Genomic DNA, 17,014 nt, shown 5'->3' on the forward strand with positions numbered 1-17,014 from the left:
ATTAAGCTGCAAATGAAGAAAAATAGATTAAGGGCTCTTGAATGCATACTAGAAGTCAAATAAGAGACTGTGGAGGATCCTGGGTACTATAGCAACCTGCTGGTAGTGTATTTTTTATACAAAGAAAATTAACTGCAGCATTTACACCAGGTAAAACTGGTGCCTACCACAAGCTTCAGATATAAATTATTACAGCAATCTTTGCTGAGGTGATGATCACAGGGATGAATTGTTGTCAGTAGTTTCTTATGATAAAGAGCAAGAATTTTTGCCTAGGAAGCTAGGCATGAAAGAAAGCATCTCCTCAACCTTCATATTAACTCAGAGCTTTGCAAGACTGATCTTTGGTAATTGAAGGCAGATACCTTCAAAGAAAGTCAGTGTTGTGACAAGTCCTTAACACATTTAATTTCTGAATAGCCTCACTTTCAATCCCATTTGCTTTAATTTTTGCTCCTCTGTTTCCAACTGTTATGTCCAGTGGAAACTGACATCCTTGTGGAGAAGCCATTTTCAGAAGAGACTTTGCTACTAGTAAACAAGAAGTGCAATTGATTTCTATATAACTTGTAACTATTTTGTAGATATTAGGTAACAACTCACAACCACAGGATAAACAAACAAAAAGGCAGCAAAACAGCATTTGCTATTTAAGTAGACCCTGAACTAGCTTGGAATGTTTTGGAAGCCCACTCAGTAAGAGTTTGTCTTGCAGATGCACAGCATGCTGTGCCAAGAGACTGCACCCATCTGCTATTGAGCACAAATATGAGGTTTTCTGTAGCCCGGGACTTCAAGGGTGCCCTGGAGGAAGGAAAAGATTAGCTGCCAGGTGCAGTCAGAGCTCCTTCCAGCTGGTTCTGAAATCAGTGTGCACGAAGTACCACACACCAAAACTTCAACCAACCACACGGTGCCTCTGTTCAGACATGTTTAAGGAAGAGTGGCAGCTGCTGGAAGAGGAGAAACAGAGGAGATACATGGACAGGGACATCGCTGAGGGCACAGATGGAGATGTGGTCCTCAGACATGCCCCATGCCAGAGGAGGTGCGCCTCTGAAGGGACTGCAGACCACAGTGGGGATGCACTAAAGGGACTGTGGCCCACAAGTGACATGCACTAGGGTAGGGACACCCCTGAGGGTCTACAGTCCATGAATGATTGCCACTAGGACAGGGACATTCCCAAAGGGACTGTGGCTCATGAAGAATATATGCCAGGGCAGGAACTCCCTCAAAGGGACTGTGACCCATGCATAAACCACACTGGAACAGAGGAAAACAGGTAAGAAGGAAAGACTGGGAGAAAGAAAACGTGTACAACCCCAACCCCAGTTCTCCAAACCTTGGCTGTTTCGCTTGTGACATCACCTTAGCTGGTCCCCAGTGGAATCCCACTGACTCAGGATGTTTTTACAAGGTTCACTGAAGAAAGAAACTCATGGAGCCTGCAACTGAGACATATTAGTGTGAGGGGTACATGAGAGGTGGATCCCCCATAGGCTTTTCCTGCACACCCAGCAATAATGGATTTGTCTCAGTCCTCACATCAGAGGTTCACAAATTCTTGTTCCCTCTAAGTCCTGCTGTGTATGCTAATCCTCTGAAAGACTATTAAATCTGAAAGATTGTTAAGCGTAAATTATATAAAATGTATGTTGTATGGTTTGGGGTTTTTTTAAGGTAACATGTAACTGCTAAATAGCACCTGGTTTTAGGTAGATAGCAGACATTAACACTAGTGCTCCATTGGTAATATCCTTACCCCTGAGGTGGTATTAAATAATATGTCAGCATGGTGTCAGGCTGAATTGTTGGAAGCACTGTCTTTAAGATACAGTATTAAACCTATATCTGAAATATTTACAGTCCTCGGAGATCTCCACTGCACTGTGAGCAAGGCTATCCCTGGAGTTCTGACTAAATCACATTTTTGCAATTACATTCTGTCAACCTAAATTTCCACTGCATTTTTGTTTAGATACTGTACACTCCTTTGCCTCTTGTCTTAAACTGTTGTGCAGTATTTGTGCACACTTTTAGAAGACCACGTGTTGATAAGTGCTTGGAGAGGAAAACATAAGGTCATGCCACAGCTTCAATGAGGAAAGTGCTTTTATTTCACTCAGACTTCAGAAGAGTGGTACAACCACATTCCCCACTTCAAGTACAGGCAGAATATTGCGGCATTTACAGGAATCATTAGAAAGAAATGGCCACTGGTAACTTCAATATCACCAGCTTCGAATAAAGGTGGCTCTTGACCCAGAATCTTATCAAGGGGTGGGACATTTGGGGATCTTTCTAAGCAGAGTTTGCATTTTTAGGTACATGAGTACTATTTTCAAGCTTCTGTTTGTTACAGAAGCAGAACTAGTAACTTTTTAGTGAAAGCTTGTGATTTCAGGTTGACAGTTGTCATTCAAATAATCAGGAGAACTAATAACAGAAACTTCTGCACTCATGACATACTACTTTCTCATTCCCTTCATCTTTTACAAGACTTTCATGCAAGTTCTAGTACATCCTGCAAAAATGTAGGACCAAATTTTGTGGCAGAAGTAAACTACTGTCTAGATCCCACAAATGCATCAACAATGTAGAGGAGATAGTGTACCCAGGAAAATGGAATTTTTACACCCACCACAAATAGCTTTTCATGTATCATGGGGAAACTCCTTCTAGGGCTCTAACTCTTTAGAATCACAGAATCATTCAGGTTGGAAAAGACCCTTGGGATCATCAAGTCCAACCATCAGCCCTACTCTACAAAGTTCTCCCCTACACCATATCCCCCAACACCACATTCAAACAAACCTTAAACACATACAGGGATGGTGACTCCACCACCTCCCTGGGCAGCCTATTCCACTGTCTGACCACTCTGTCTGTGAAAATTTTTTTCCTGAAGTCCAGTCTGAACCTCCCCTGTTGGAGTTTAAAGCCATTCCCTCTTGTTCTATGGCTAATCACCTGTGAGAAGAGACCAGCACCAACCTCTCTACAACGTGCTTTCAGGTAGTTGTAGAGAGTGATGAGGTCTCCCCTCAGCCTTCTCCTCCTCAAACTAAACAGTCCCAGCTCCTTCAATCGCTCCTCATAGGATTTATTCTCCAGGCCCTTCACCAGCTTCGTTGCCCTCCTCTGCACTCGCTCCAGCACCTCGATATCTCTCTCGTATTGAGGTGCCCAAAACTGGACACAATACTCCAGGTGTGGCCTCACCAATGCAGAGTACAGGGGGACTACCACCTCCCTACTTCTGCTGGTCACACTATTTCTGATACAAGCCAGGATGCCATTGGCTTTTTTGGCCACCTGGGCACACTGCTGGCTCATGTTCAGCTGCTTGTCAATTAGAATCCCCAGATCCTTCTTGAGGAAGGTACTATCTCTCTTTTTTTTTTTTTTTTTTTTTTTTTAAATAATACTTAAATTTGTATAGAAAACTTCAGACAGACAGTATCACCCTCTCTGTGCAAAAATTTGCCCATCCATCATTCGGCACAGCAAGCCAGCTGCTAAATCCCTGTTCTTTTATTTTTGGAACTGGAATACAGTAAATAACTTACTCTAGAAGATTACCATCAATTTTCTTCAAAGAAAGCGGTCCTCTTAGCTCAATTTCACATTAAATAAAAACTCTCCTATCTAAGTGACATCAGAGACAATAACAAAGGGATTTCAGAAATCTTTATCACCTCAAATTCCCATAGAAAGCTAAAATAGTTCCACACTAAAAGACTTCTCACAGCTTGTCCACAATATAAGGTATAGATATTCTGAACAACTTCATGTTTTTCCATGTCTTTTCCTGCAGAATTATCCCTTATTCTGATTTAGTCTCATTATTTGAAAGTTATTTCAGATAAGCAGAGTTCAAATAAGCACATCCACAAGTGGAGTTACTCAGCAATAGCTACAGAAATTAAATTTACATCTACTTTAATCAGAATTAACTTTCAGGTGTGAACAAGCTCCTTATTATGTTGTTGGAAACAGGGGCTGAATTACAATGATCTAGTTAGAATACAGCTGCACACATACACAAGGAAAAATAATTAAAAGTATGATTTTTAAAAGTATCTTATTAAAGCTTTTATTCAAAAATCACTACCATAAGGACATAGAGGCACAGGCTATGGAAGAAGCATTCCAAAGTAGCTACACACACACACACACACCCTGCCCATGTGAAAAATGTGTTATGGAGAAAAAGAATAATTATACATGCATGTCCCAAGTGGACCATACTTCCTGAAGAAGACATTTGTAGAGTAGAATAAATATGCCCACACACTAAGCCAATCAAAAGCCATTTTGTATGTTTGTTTATAGAAATATACATACATATATAAACCCTGCTCAGACTCATCTTGTTTAGCTATTAGCAGCCTACTAAGCAGTAGGACGGAGGTAGAATGGGATCCACAATGATCACCCAAACAATTCTGACTCTTTTTTTTCTGTCTTATGGTCTTTCCATTTAAGAGAAGCAACAGTGGTTATAACCACTCAGAAAGGGATACACAGATTATCAAGAAGTGATTCCTGCTGCCATGGCAATTACAGATGCTGCGTTGATCCCACTTGGACTGTCAGCCAGATTTCTTCACTCTTCTGATACTTTCAAACAACAACTATTGCTTCTTTAAAGAATTTCCCTTTGTAGAATTAATGGTAGCAACAGCATATAAACAAATATGCTTTACAGATTGACTGTTATGATACCTACTTGTATGATCAAATCTATATTGATGTCACTAGAGTTCTATGTCAGGACCTTGGAAACCATGGCAGGGCTACAGCTTGAGTGTTAAAGTGCCCAATAAGAATATTTAAACAGTGGCTGTTAATCATTCTTTCTGGAGAGAGCACAAGAGCAAGTCTGAAAAAATAATCTGACTCATGTACTATGAAGAAATGGCAGAACCTGCTTTTAACAAATGGTTGATGCATGAAAATCAGCATCAAGGAAACTAAGTTAAAATCATTGCAAATGTTTTATAGAAGAACAATGAGGAAAACAAATAATAATAATATTAATAATAGAGTTTTGAAGAGAGTATAATCAGCCATTTTTCATTCCTTTGCCATCTTCTTTTTTAAATTTTTTTTGTCTGTACTTTATTCTTCAGCTCTTACGTGCAAAAATCTTTGGTTGCAGACAGAAGGATATTGCACATGCTAACTTATGAAAGATGATGGTGTAATAAACAAAAGTACATAAATTGGAACTAATTTAAATGACCTTTCACCAATCTGCAAAGAAAGATAATACTTTTCTTACATTTACAGATGTTTCAGAGAAGTTGTGTTTTAGCTGATATGTTAATACATTTTTATTTATAGTTGCCTATAACTAAAGTATATTTAATGCATTTGTATTCACCCCTTTTATTCCATTCTTCACTTTTACTGCTAGCTTTGTGCGTAAACAAATTACATTAGAAATGTATGTATAAAGAGAATTGAAAGTATCAGCTGAAAAATAAGGAAAGAATATATAGCTTCATTAAGAAGTAAAAATCTTCTGAAGCAATTGACATCTTTGTTGAAGCAAATACCATAATTATGATGCAAACAGCAGGAAGAAATACAACTTTCTTGTTTAAACACTGGAAGATACAGCAGCGGCCAGATTCTTGAGCCTTAAGCCAAATATCACCTCTCAAAGCACCAAGTTCAGGATTCACACCAACGCTCACACAAACTCCAGACCCAAAAGGCTTTTGGGACTGAGCCCTCTGCCTCAGCTCTGGCATGAATTTTACTGGCGGTGGTGGAAGCTTTCATTGTTAACAAATGAAACACATGATTTCTACTTTTGAAGGCCCTCTTAGGAGAGCCAGATGGAAAACTGTGAACTCTGAAGTTCCTGACAGGGGCTTCACATGATGACTATTAGACACTTTACCTTTGAGCTCCTTTTTCTTATTTAAATAACTTCTTCAGGAAGGCCTTACTAAATTAAACCTGTGGCTTACTTCATCCAAGTTTAGTACATACATCATCTCAGTCCGATACACAATAGTAAGAGATTATTAAGCAACACATTTTAGCCATTTTGAAAGGGAGGAAGGTGGACATGGGCCATGGATTTGCAGTCCTCAAGATACAAGCAGTCAGTCAAGCTTAAGTGCTTGCAAAAAAAAATCCAATCTACCTCTATATGGGAATTGTCCTGGGTTCCTAATTGATCCCTCTAGCAAAAAGGCACAAGGGATGTCTGATGTTAAAGTGATGCTACTCTTAATTATATACCACGAAATAAATGAGATCTGTTTCAAGTGTGCACTAAAATTATCTCAAGTGATTAGCCTCCAGCAAATATACCATCCACCAACCTCAAGAAGGGAATTTCTTACTGTAGCTAAATATCAACATTGCCACATGTAAAAGATCCATTTGAATTGAATCCACTGCTAAATATACATCCAGATCTCCATGAACACAGAAAATAGAAATAGCAGCTGGGAACTACAACCTTCTTACAGTATGCTTTTCCTACATAGGCAAAAAATGGGGGGGGGGGGGGGGGGGGGGCGGGGGGGGGAGGAGAAGGAAGTAAAGAAACCGATATTATCTAAAGCTTTTTGTTTACCTTGTAAAACACCAGTGCAAGAGTCTTAAATATTAAGGCCTAATTTGGCATAAACACTCCACAAGATCACCTCTGTTTTTCTTCACATTCTTCATCTCTTAATACTTTGATCTAGTTTACACTATAATTTAAACACTAAAGATAATTAGCTTACTTTCTAAGAGCCTTACTACTAACAAGGTATAAGACAAGTCTGTTTGGCCAGTTTGGATTGCAGCATATCTTTATTTGCTTTTTGACTGTGTCTTATCTATTTACGTAGTGATTTTTTCAGGTGAGAAATTTGCTTCCTCTTAGTTCTTTAAAGAAAGAGTCAAACCAGTGGCACTTGGAGCAACTAAACAGCGTCTTCACATATAATTTGCTAGTCTGGACATATAGATGGTCATCTCTGGTTTTCATTTGCAGCACACAAAGTAGCTGTAAAGCAGAAATAGATCAAATACAGGGAGCTCTTACTAAATGCGTTAAAGTCTCTCTACACCCTGAGGCTATATTAACCAAAATGTGGGCATTTCATTTAACATTGTTACATTTTGTTGTGTAGTAAAGTTTGTAGTTACTGCTCTCTCTGTCTGGTTTATATTACAAAACTAAATACGCCAAACATAACAGGAGAAAATGTTTATCTCCATATGTCAGTATAATCACTAAACTATTAAAGTAGATTTTAAAATATATTTACATTATTCGTGTTGTGAAACAACAGTTAATCAGTATACAACACATGCTGACACTGCCACCAGATTCACAAGGCCCTTAGTCTCGTAAATAATCTTGAATAATTTTTAAAAGGAGTGAAAAATCAAAGTGGAAAACTTAGGCAAGTTTTGAAACTAGTATCTTCTCCCTCAGCAAAAAAATAGAAAGAAAAACTAAACAGAAATCACATCAGGAGATAGAGAGCACACACCAAGTAGAAAAAATGGAGATGAAGCTAGCATTTGCAACATGACTTTCAAGGCTGCAAATTATTCCCCTTGCTGATCAAAAGAATCAGTCCCATGACCTTCTGCCAATAAGTCTAGTGTACCCCCAATATATCATGACACTAAAGAAACAATGAAAGGCAGCCATAAAGGAAAAAGTCTCTTATCTATAGGACAGTACACATTTTACTGCTTTTTAATTACAACAACAGTTTAAAAACAACTCATACTTAACTAGCACTTAGTGATGTCTTTACTCTGGAATTGTAAACACTAATTTATTTTTAGCTGATAAGTAATAACCATGTTATCTCTAGCTAAATAACAGATAAAGAAAAACAAATATACTTGTGCTAAATAAACAACACATCTTGCAGTAAACTCATAACAAAATGTTGCTTTACAGCCATATACTCTAGACAGTGTTTACGCTATTGATATAGGCCACGCCTCTCTTGTCAGATATTTTGTTCAGCTGTTGTAAATAAAGGAATTCAGGTTGCATAATTGCAGCTGCTATTTTGTTTCACTAGTCAATACAGAACAAATAAATTATTCCACATCTGTGTGTAATTATTTTTCTCCCTCTTGAAATGGTAGGAATCTGAATTTTCTATCCACAGCACAAAGTAGCTCAATTGCTGGTTAATTAAATATTAGCTAAGTTTCTCTTTACAACTGTAAATTGCCCTTCAGTGAAGAAAGTGACTTGCACCTTGAATGTTACATCATGATTAATAATGTCAATGTATTAATCAATTCTCCTTAAGACACTGAAAAAGACATCACTCTGATGACTACATTTTTTAAGTTGCCATTTCAATATTTAAGAGCTATAAAGAAAAGAGGGGAAGGGAAAGAAGCGGAAGTTTTCCTAATCACAGCTCATACTAAAGAATTACATGGTTATAGTAGACCGCACTCTTAGACAGTCAGTACTGTCCAGAATAGTAACAGATACAGAGTTCTTCTTTCCATCTAAGTCAATGGAGCTTATGTCTGTGTTTTTGTTATGCATACATAAATGAAAGGCTTTCAGCTTCAGCTTTCAAAAGTGACTGCCAATTTTAAGTGTTTCCTCTTTCAGAGGATATGTCAGAGTTCAATTGCCTTCACCTCTGTTTTTTCTTCATAAAACTGGGGGTGGCAGCAATTCATATTTGTATTCTAGCAACACTTAAGAATCTCCATCAAAAATTAGAATCATACTGTTTGAGGGCCTTTAGAGAATGCTTTGGCAAATATCCTTGGAAGAAAGTTGCTATTCCTTAATTGTACCCTGCTGAAACCAGATGTTAAGGATATGCTTCTTCATCTAGTTTAAAGAGGCCAAATAGCATAAAAGAGCGAGGTCTGCAGGCAGTCTTGATTGGCTTAGTAGGAATTTTTACCAGCTCTACCAGACAGGCTGGGCTCCTCAGAGATTTCATTTCCAGTCAAGAGACAACAAGCTCGCTGGACTCTACGCACTAGGTTAGCTCTGCACAGACTGAGCCAGGACAGTGTCCTTTGAGTTTGTGATACCACCCTGCCCAACTCTTTTCATCAGCAGGCTCATCCCTATCTGTGCTCCCACTCAGAGGCTGTGGCAGCAGATTCCCCATCATGGTATGACTGCCTCTTCTGCAGGCTCTGATTTCCAGCTGCAATGGCAAGGGCCCTGGTACAACCTGTAATTCATGACCAAGTGCTGATCTGTGCCCCTGGGCCCTGCCCAATGCTACTTGGAGGTTTTACTACAGCTGTAACACTGCAAGGTTATGTGCTCACCCTGCCCACTTCAGCCCCAAGACGAAGAGCAAAACATGTCAAAAGTGGTCAGTTCTCCCTGCTTTGCTATATCCTGTAGTAGTCAAGGGTAGGTAGGCCATTCCCATCAGTACTGCTGAGGTGCTGCAGAGCAGTGCTGCACAGCCCACGTTTGGTTCATGGGCTGCTGGTTGAAGAAATCTGTCTGACAGCATAATACCTAGGCAACTGTTAACTGAACAAAGAAGCTGGATGATAACAGCAATGGGGAATTAATACTGCCCAAATTCTTACAGAATCATAGAATCATTTAGGTTGGAAAAGACCCTTCAGATCATCAAGTCCAACTGTATCTAGCAGAATGTAAGTTTCACGATTTTCAGAAATTCTTTCCAATTTGAACTCATTGCATTTTAAATCAAAGTCATTTTGAGGTCATACTGGGCTGCAAGATTAGTCCTTAAAGTACACAGCCATAGGCAAATACACAAGTGCTTTGCTAATATTCAAACACTGATTCACTAGTTCAGCAAAGTATTATTATTATTATTACCATGGCCGCAGTTAACCTGGCAAAGCCACAAGCTGGATCCAAATAATACAATAAGCTTTCATTACTGAAACAACAGGGCTATACTAGTGGCTGGATAGTTTCACCTGTGTATGTGTTGGAAACTTGTAAAGAGCTATCAGTCAGGGACCACTTTCCCTCATATTGTTATTTATAATGCAGAGCTGACTTGTCTTTCCTGTTAACATGGCACAAAGCACATTACATGCCCTGAAGGCCTTTTTGGCAAGAGTCTTAAAACAGAGTTGGGTTGTATCCTAACTGGAGGGCCAACTATGTTGTATCATCCTGTATAAATGTTTTACACAGAGCTAATTTGATTCAGACATTGTGACATTAGAAAGAATTTCTTCCACTGAGTATTGTAAGAGAAATGGTGGTAATGCACTCCCCTTTTAGGGAAGGTCTGGAGCAGAGCAGCTGGGAGTGATAGTGGCTCTCAGGTCAAACAAGAGTCAAAAATATGCTGTTGCAAAAAGCACAACCACAATGCCAGCATGTTTAAGTGGATGTACAGACCCAAGACCTGAAGAAAAACTAATGCTTAGCTAAAATACTGTGTCTAGTTTTAGGCACTGAACTTCAAGAATGACAGAAACCATCCAGAAAGTCCAGAGGAAACTACAAAATCTGTATTCTAGAAATTCTAGAAAACATGACCTATGAGAAGAAAGAACTGTAAAAAAAAAAAAAAAAGAGTGGGAATTATTTAGTCTAGGAAACAGAATACTCAAGGCAACATACCAATAGTCTGTGTATAGTTGAAAAGCTGACGCAGTAAAGGGATTAACCTGTTTATGTGCTCACTCGTGGTAATATAAAAGCAGCGGGCTTAACACAAAGTACAGGGGATGTAAATTCAAACAACATAAACATTATAGACACTGGGACAGATTGCCAAGAGGCACTCTGGAACTAACATCATCAGAGAGCTTCATAAAGAACAACTGCTGGAGATCCCCCCAGTCCTATTCCCTCTGATACTTCTTTGCCCACTAAGAAAAGGAGAGTGCTCTCCTGCTTACATAAGTTTTCAGCTAACACAACAATCCAAGCAACTATGATACTCTTCAACTGTCTACTGTTCTTAGTTATGTCCTTTCTGTGTGCACTTGATACTCTCACACAAGCATTTGCACTGCTCAGCACCCTCTGATATTCACCTGCCAAAGTCCCATGAAATTCCTTTACTTCAGTAAGGAAACGGGGTCTGCTTTTTCTGGTAGAGCAGCTCGACAGCTCCTTGAAACCCGGATTTTCTAGTTCGCTCATAGCCCTCTGAAATGCTGTGCCATCCTGCAAAGCGCACCCTGGCCCTCAAATTGTACAACAATGTCACTCCTTCCGTTTGCACACAGCGTCTGGGAGGCTCGGCTTGATTTCATTACGTTTTCCAGGCACAAACTGCGTACCGAGTGCCACCGAGGCGTCGGGATCTTGGCGGCGGGTTTTTCTCTCTGTCCTGTGATCCGAAGGCCCTGAACTCACCGACTGCCCCTTGGGCGAGGGCCGTGCCGGCCGGCCCTGACTCTCTCCCGGGAGCGGGAAGGAGCCAGTGCCCTCCCGCCCAGCCCCGGCGCTCCCCCGCAGTCATGCAGCCCCCGCGCTTTCCGCTGTGGCTCCGCCTTATCTTTCCTCCTTCTCCTCCTCCTCCTCCTCCTTCCCCGGCCGGGCGGGCCCGGCAGAGGCGGCGGGGCCGGAGCGGGCCATGGCCGGGCAGCCGGCGCCGCTCGTCACGCGGCAGGTCGGCAGCACGCGGGGCGGCGGGCAGCGGCCGGAGCCAGCGGAGCTGCGGGCGGCCGCCCGCTGCCCGGTGGTGGACGCGGGCGGGAGGAGCGTCCCCTTCGCGGCCCTGTACGGGGAGCGGAAAGCGATCGTGGTGTTCGTGCGGGTGAGGAGGGAGCGGCTGCCCGGGGGGGTGACCGGGCGGCCCGGAGCCCAGGCGGGCTCCCTGCGGGCGGCCCCGGCGCGCCTGTGAGAGGGGCGGGGAGCGGGAGAGGAGAGTTCACACAAGCGAGGCTACAGCAAACAGGAGAGAAAATGTAGAGCGGATCGGTTCTGCTTCTGAGAACCCCGTTCTTTGGTAAAATTACAGTATTTACTTGAAAGGACATAATAATTCTTCAGCCGTGTGTTTAGGGAAACGAGTATGGTGTTCCCTGATTTCCCACTGGCAAGCCAGCTCTTGCATTCCGAAAATATCCAGAGATAAAAATATTAGCAAGGCCCCAAGCCCAGTGTCCTTGTTCAAGATTGGGGATTAAACCAGGATCCAAATCCAAATTTCATGACCACAAAGAACTTTAATCCTTTCTGTTCCCACTTCTCAATCACCTCCAAAATGATTTGTGCCCTAAATCATAATCTGGTGCTTCATTGCTATAAAATTATGTCTGTTTCTGACACGTCCGACTGGCTATGTTGCAGAATTTTTTATGTTACACCTGTAAGGAGTATGTAGAAGACCTGGCAAAAGTCCCCAAGGCGTTTTTACAAGTAAGTACTCTGTCCTTAATATGTACCTGGTGTTGCTGTAGTTGAGCAGATTTCTTACGTCCCACTGCAGGCTTGCATGAGGCTTAAACCTTCTAGGAATCAAAGAAAAAAGCTCGGAAGAAAGTTAGCGCTTTCATTGCTTGCTACAATAGCAGTAATGTATCTCTCTAGGAGACACAGGAAAGGATTTATTGCACTACATGCTCTCTTGCAGCAGCATTATTTCTCCCTGCCCTATTAGCCTGGTGCTGTTTTTTCTGCTGTGTTCTGAACGGTTAGACAACATCTGACAGGCATTTCTTCTGGTATTAGTAGTGCCCTGGGCAGCTGTCTTCTCCTGACCACTATCTACTGCCCTTTCCATTATGCCAGTACGGCTGACTGATGGTTGTACATGGAACAGGATCAGAGAATTGATCTGGATTAAAAATAGTCTCTTTTTCTATGGTTGTGAGCTGCATCAGTTGTGTGACCTGTTCTCCAGGCAGCTGCACAAACAGGAGTGACATAATGACAGATAGGAGAAATGGAGTGGGCAGGGGTTGCTATGGATGGTTATTTGTTGGGTGGTAGGAGATACAAGAGAAAGACAATGATCCCCTGCTAAATGTGGAAGGTCAGTCTGTCTCTTCTAGGCTGCTGATTGAAATTCTGTCATATTTTATTCCCAACAGCAGCATAGCTGATGACACTGACTCAGCTCCTTGCTGACAGCAAGCTTTAGATGGAACTTGGGGATGAAAAGGGGCAATTTCTTTAGCAGGTCTCCTTCTCAGGACAGATTTTTCCAAACTGCTTTATCAGTGTCACTCAGAATGATATTTTCTTAATCTGGCTGCTCAAATAAGTTTATACAGAGAATCAAAACCATCCATGCTTTTCTTAGTGAGAATATTCTGGTTTTAGGAAAGCTTCTTTTCATATCAAGCAAAATGATTGTATATGAGAAAGGCAAGTATATTAAAGCAACCTATTTTATTAACTGTTTTACTAACATCTAAGTGAACTTAAGTTTTAGGCTCTGTTTTAGACTCAGGCCTAATGTTGCACCTGCAAAAGACAGCAGTACACGCAGATGCAAGTTATATCTATTCATGAGCATCCATGATGTATTTGTATGTGCACCAATATTTGCATGCTGCTTCTTTAGATGCAGGTGCAACTGAGTGGAAATTTTGAACTTCCAGGATCATAGCAGGTTGCAATCTGTTGAAAAGATGACACTACTAATGCTACAGAAAGCTTAAAAGTTTACTCATCTCTAACTTAAAAGTTATCTTTGAAAATAATTTTTCACATAATAAATTAATGTAGCTGCTAATTGTGGGTGATAAGACAAAGGTGCAGGCTCCAAATGTGTAAGTGATGTTAATTTCAAATAATTTTAACTCAGTGCACTGTGATCATTAACTCAGGACACCAGATTCTGCTAATGCTTTGAAGCCATGCAGAAACACCGAGTTCCTCTTTACAGTTTCAATACCCATGTTCTGTTCTAGGAAGCAAATGTGAGACTTATAGTTATTGGACAGTCATCTTATCATCACATCAAGGTAAATACAGTAGTCATTAAATACATTCTATCGTCTATTGTGTCTTAATGGTCTGCGTTGAGCGATTTCGAGCTGAGTGAAAAGATGGTCATTTGTAACCACAGAAAAGGAGGACAGTATTCCTTTTCATGACGCAGTTGTAACAGTAGTACATGAATAAAGCAAATAACTAAAACTTTCAGTTTAAAAACCTTGCTCCCTACGGAAACGTCTTTTCTTGATTTCACTGGAAGCTTTGTTTTAGTAAAAGTTTTGGGGCTAAAAATTTTTGGCCTTTAATTTAAACGTGACAAATTCACAGGTTTCCAAATTGGGGGGTGGGGGGCAGTAGAGTGTACTTTTTCCACTGTCAGTAGATCCTAATTACTGTCTTAACCTTAAAAATACTACTTTTTTTGTATGCATATATTTTGCAGACCTTTTGCAGTTTGACTGGGTATACTCACGAAATGTATGTAGATCCACAAAGGGAAATTTATAAAACACTTGGCATGAAAAGAGGTGAAGGTAATAATGTATCAGGTAAGAATAACTTTCTCACCTTGTTCAGACTCAGAACAAAATGAGAACTTTCTGACAAAACAGTACAATCACGGTGTCAATAGGGAGTTGCCCACCAGACCATCTCTTGTAGGTTAAATTTTGTTAAAACAAATGAAGAAACTCTAAACTATTTGTAGCAGCCGTTCAATTTTGTTTTCTCCTTACTTGCCTTTGTATTTCTAGATAACAAGTATTCTGCTGTCTTGTTTAGTGCGGAGCCCTCATGTGAAATCAAACGTGCTCCTGGGAAGCATTAAGAGTGTGTGGAGAGCGATGACTGGTCCAGCTTTTGATTTTCAAGGAGATCCCGCTCAGCAGGGAGGAACTTTGATTTTAGGCCCAGGTGAGCTTCTTTGTTTTGTGTGAAAGCTACAGTCTTCTCCTTCAGCCATTTGTTTTAACACTACCACCTCAGCCGCTGTCCCTGTGGATCCCAAGGAGACAGTCTTGTGTTGAACTGTGTGGTTTTGCTGGCTGAAGGAACCTGTGGAAATGTCATTGTGTAGTCCTGCCTCCCACAGAAGTGACACAAAGCTGATCACAGTCCTGATAGAACAACTGCCTTGAAGTTTGGAGGGGTTTTTTTAATATTGTGTTGTTCACCTACATTCTGCTTTCACATTTGATTCTAGGCATTTAATGTGCTCTTAGTAGAGGAGTAATGCATGAAGGGGGGGTGCAACATGACAAAGTCATCTCATCAAATCATTAGTAAACATCATGCTAGAGCAGATTTGATTCAGTTAGATGCCTCAATGTTCCTTACTTCTATAACTTAAGGAACAATCTTTGTCATTGTTTAAAATACAGTGTATTGTGCAGTCTATAGAGCTAGTATGCATTTGTACAAGAACTAGTAGGAAATCAGAATGCTTCTTTGATTTACTTATGTATTTGAATAAGTAAATATTTTATTCAACTATTTACATGTTATTCTCATTCCATTCCAGGCAATGAAGTTCATTTTTTGCACCTTGATAAAAACAGGTTGGATCACGTTCCCATTAACACAGTTTTGCAGCTGGCAGGAGTTAAACCAGTAAATTTCACAAACAAACCCCAGATTATTGACATATGACACACAGTAGATTTTTTCTTTTTTTTAACTTGTGCTTTGCAAGAACAATTCTTCAGTGAATTCCCACCAGCATCGGTACTGTTGTGTCTTTATGGGACATATGAAACCTTGTCTAGAAAATAAGAGCACAGAATAAATTACCTGGCACTGAAGATGGACACAAAATTGCTATTTCCATTGTGTATAAGATAACAAAAACTAAAACACAACTGAGGCTTAATGCAAAAAATCCTTTAGCTTATTATTTCCTCATCAAACAATCTTGCTAATATATTTTAAAAATCTTTGTTCAAGACACACTAAACTAAAAATCTGGTTTTGCTCAGGAAGAACTTGGGATTCTTGCCTTCAGCAGATCACACTGGCTTTCAATCCAATACTTCTCAGCAATGTTTTAAAGCTTATGGAACCGTGTGACAATCTTGTATTAAATATACCTTGAAAAACCAGAGTTTTGAACACCGGGACTTCAGCTTATGCCTACTTTTGCATCTGGCACTGGCAGACATTATGAAATACATTTTATAGTTTTAAATAAATATTTCAAATACATCATCTGTTGTCTTCAATTCTTCTGTGTTATACAGAAAGGTGGGTCTGTAAGACCAAGGAGAGGTGTGCCTTAAACATATTTCTGATCAGATTGTCAGTTTTCGAGTAGGCCATAGTCAATTACTTCTTTTCCTATAATGATCTGCAGTAGAATATTCTCCCTTGTATGCATGTACTTTATCTCAGAGCAAGACATCTCTGAAAAAATGTTCTTAGTTGTTTCTGTCCTAGACAAAGGAGCTAAGAAAAACAGCATTTTGGTTTCCAGTTCTGTCAGATTTCATATTATCCATTTTTCTAGAAATGTTTATGTTCAGAATCTATTGCTTTCATTAAAGTAGATGTGTCTTCTTTCATCTATGAGTCACTTCTTTTTAGCAATTTTAAAATAAGATTGTCCAAGATTTATGGAGGAGCATATTCTCTTCTGCAGTTTCTGATCTGGCCTTCACTGTAAAATGCTACTGTTTGTACCTATCTCACCTGCGGATTCTCTCCCCGTTATAAGCTTTCTCACTAATGCAATTGTAAAACAGTATTCTGTGAAGAGATTTGTCCCTGCATCCATTAAGGTCACTGACAGGCCCAGAGCAAGCTTCAGAGAGCTCTACACCATTAAGAGCATGTGAAATTAAATGTAGTGTTCCTTGACAAAGGCCTGCTTAAGAAACATGATGATACTGAGCAATGTAATTCCATCAAAGGTACTATGCCTTAGCACTGTATTAATTACATACATATTTTGATACGGTGTGTTCAGAAGAAGGATATTATTAATGTACAGGGCTTGGCAACAGGACTAAAAGTAGTCATGTGCAGACTCTGAACTCATGTGATTTCACAGCTTGCCAGAAGCTTCCTCAGAACTTGTCACAATGGACTGGGACTGACAGCTGAGGCTCATGGGGGAGTAAAGTCCACTTTTCATGAACCATTGCC

General features: G+C 40.3%; 1 protein-coding gene across 1 annotated transcript; it reads left to right on the forward strand.

The window, feature by feature from the left end:
- Positions 1-10,509: 10,509 nt before the first annotated feature.
- Positions 10,510-16,078, forward strand: PRXL2C (peroxiredoxin like 2C). Its single transcript, XM_074811773.1, has 6 exons — positions 10,510-11,744; positions 12,281-12,349; positions 13,849-13,902; positions 14,319-14,424; positions 14,657-14,788; positions 15,396-16,078. Exons 1-6 carry the CDS (start codon positions 11,562-11,564, stop codon positions 15,521-15,523), a joined length of 672 nt encoding a protein of 223 aa, XP_074667874.1. The 5' UTR covers positions 10,510-11,561; the 3' UTR covers positions 15,524-16,078.
- Positions 16,079-17,014: the final 936 nt, after the last annotated feature.

The sequence above is a fragment of the Strix aluco genome, chromosome Z, assembly GCF_031877795.1.
Source record: "Strix aluco isolate bStrAlu1 chromosome Z, bStrAlu1.hap1, whole genome shotgun sequence".
NCBI lineage: Eukaryota > Metazoa > Chordata > Aves > Strigiformes > Strigidae > Strix > Strix aluco.

Bases quoted from the DNA above. Each gene is read 5' to 3' on its own strand.
- PRXL2C (XM_074811773.1), top strand. From the start codon at position 11,562: ATGGCCGGGCAGCCGGCGCCGCTCGTCACGCGGCAGGTCGGCAGCACG. The intron at 13,903-14,318 runs GTAAATACAGTA...TATATTTTGCAG, and splicing joins CATCTTATCATCACATCAAG to ACCTTTTGCAGTTTGACTGG. The intron at 14,789-15,395 runs GTGAGCTTCTTT...ATTCCATTCCAG, and splicing joins AACTTTGATTTTAGGCCCAG to GCAATGAAGTTCATTTTTTG.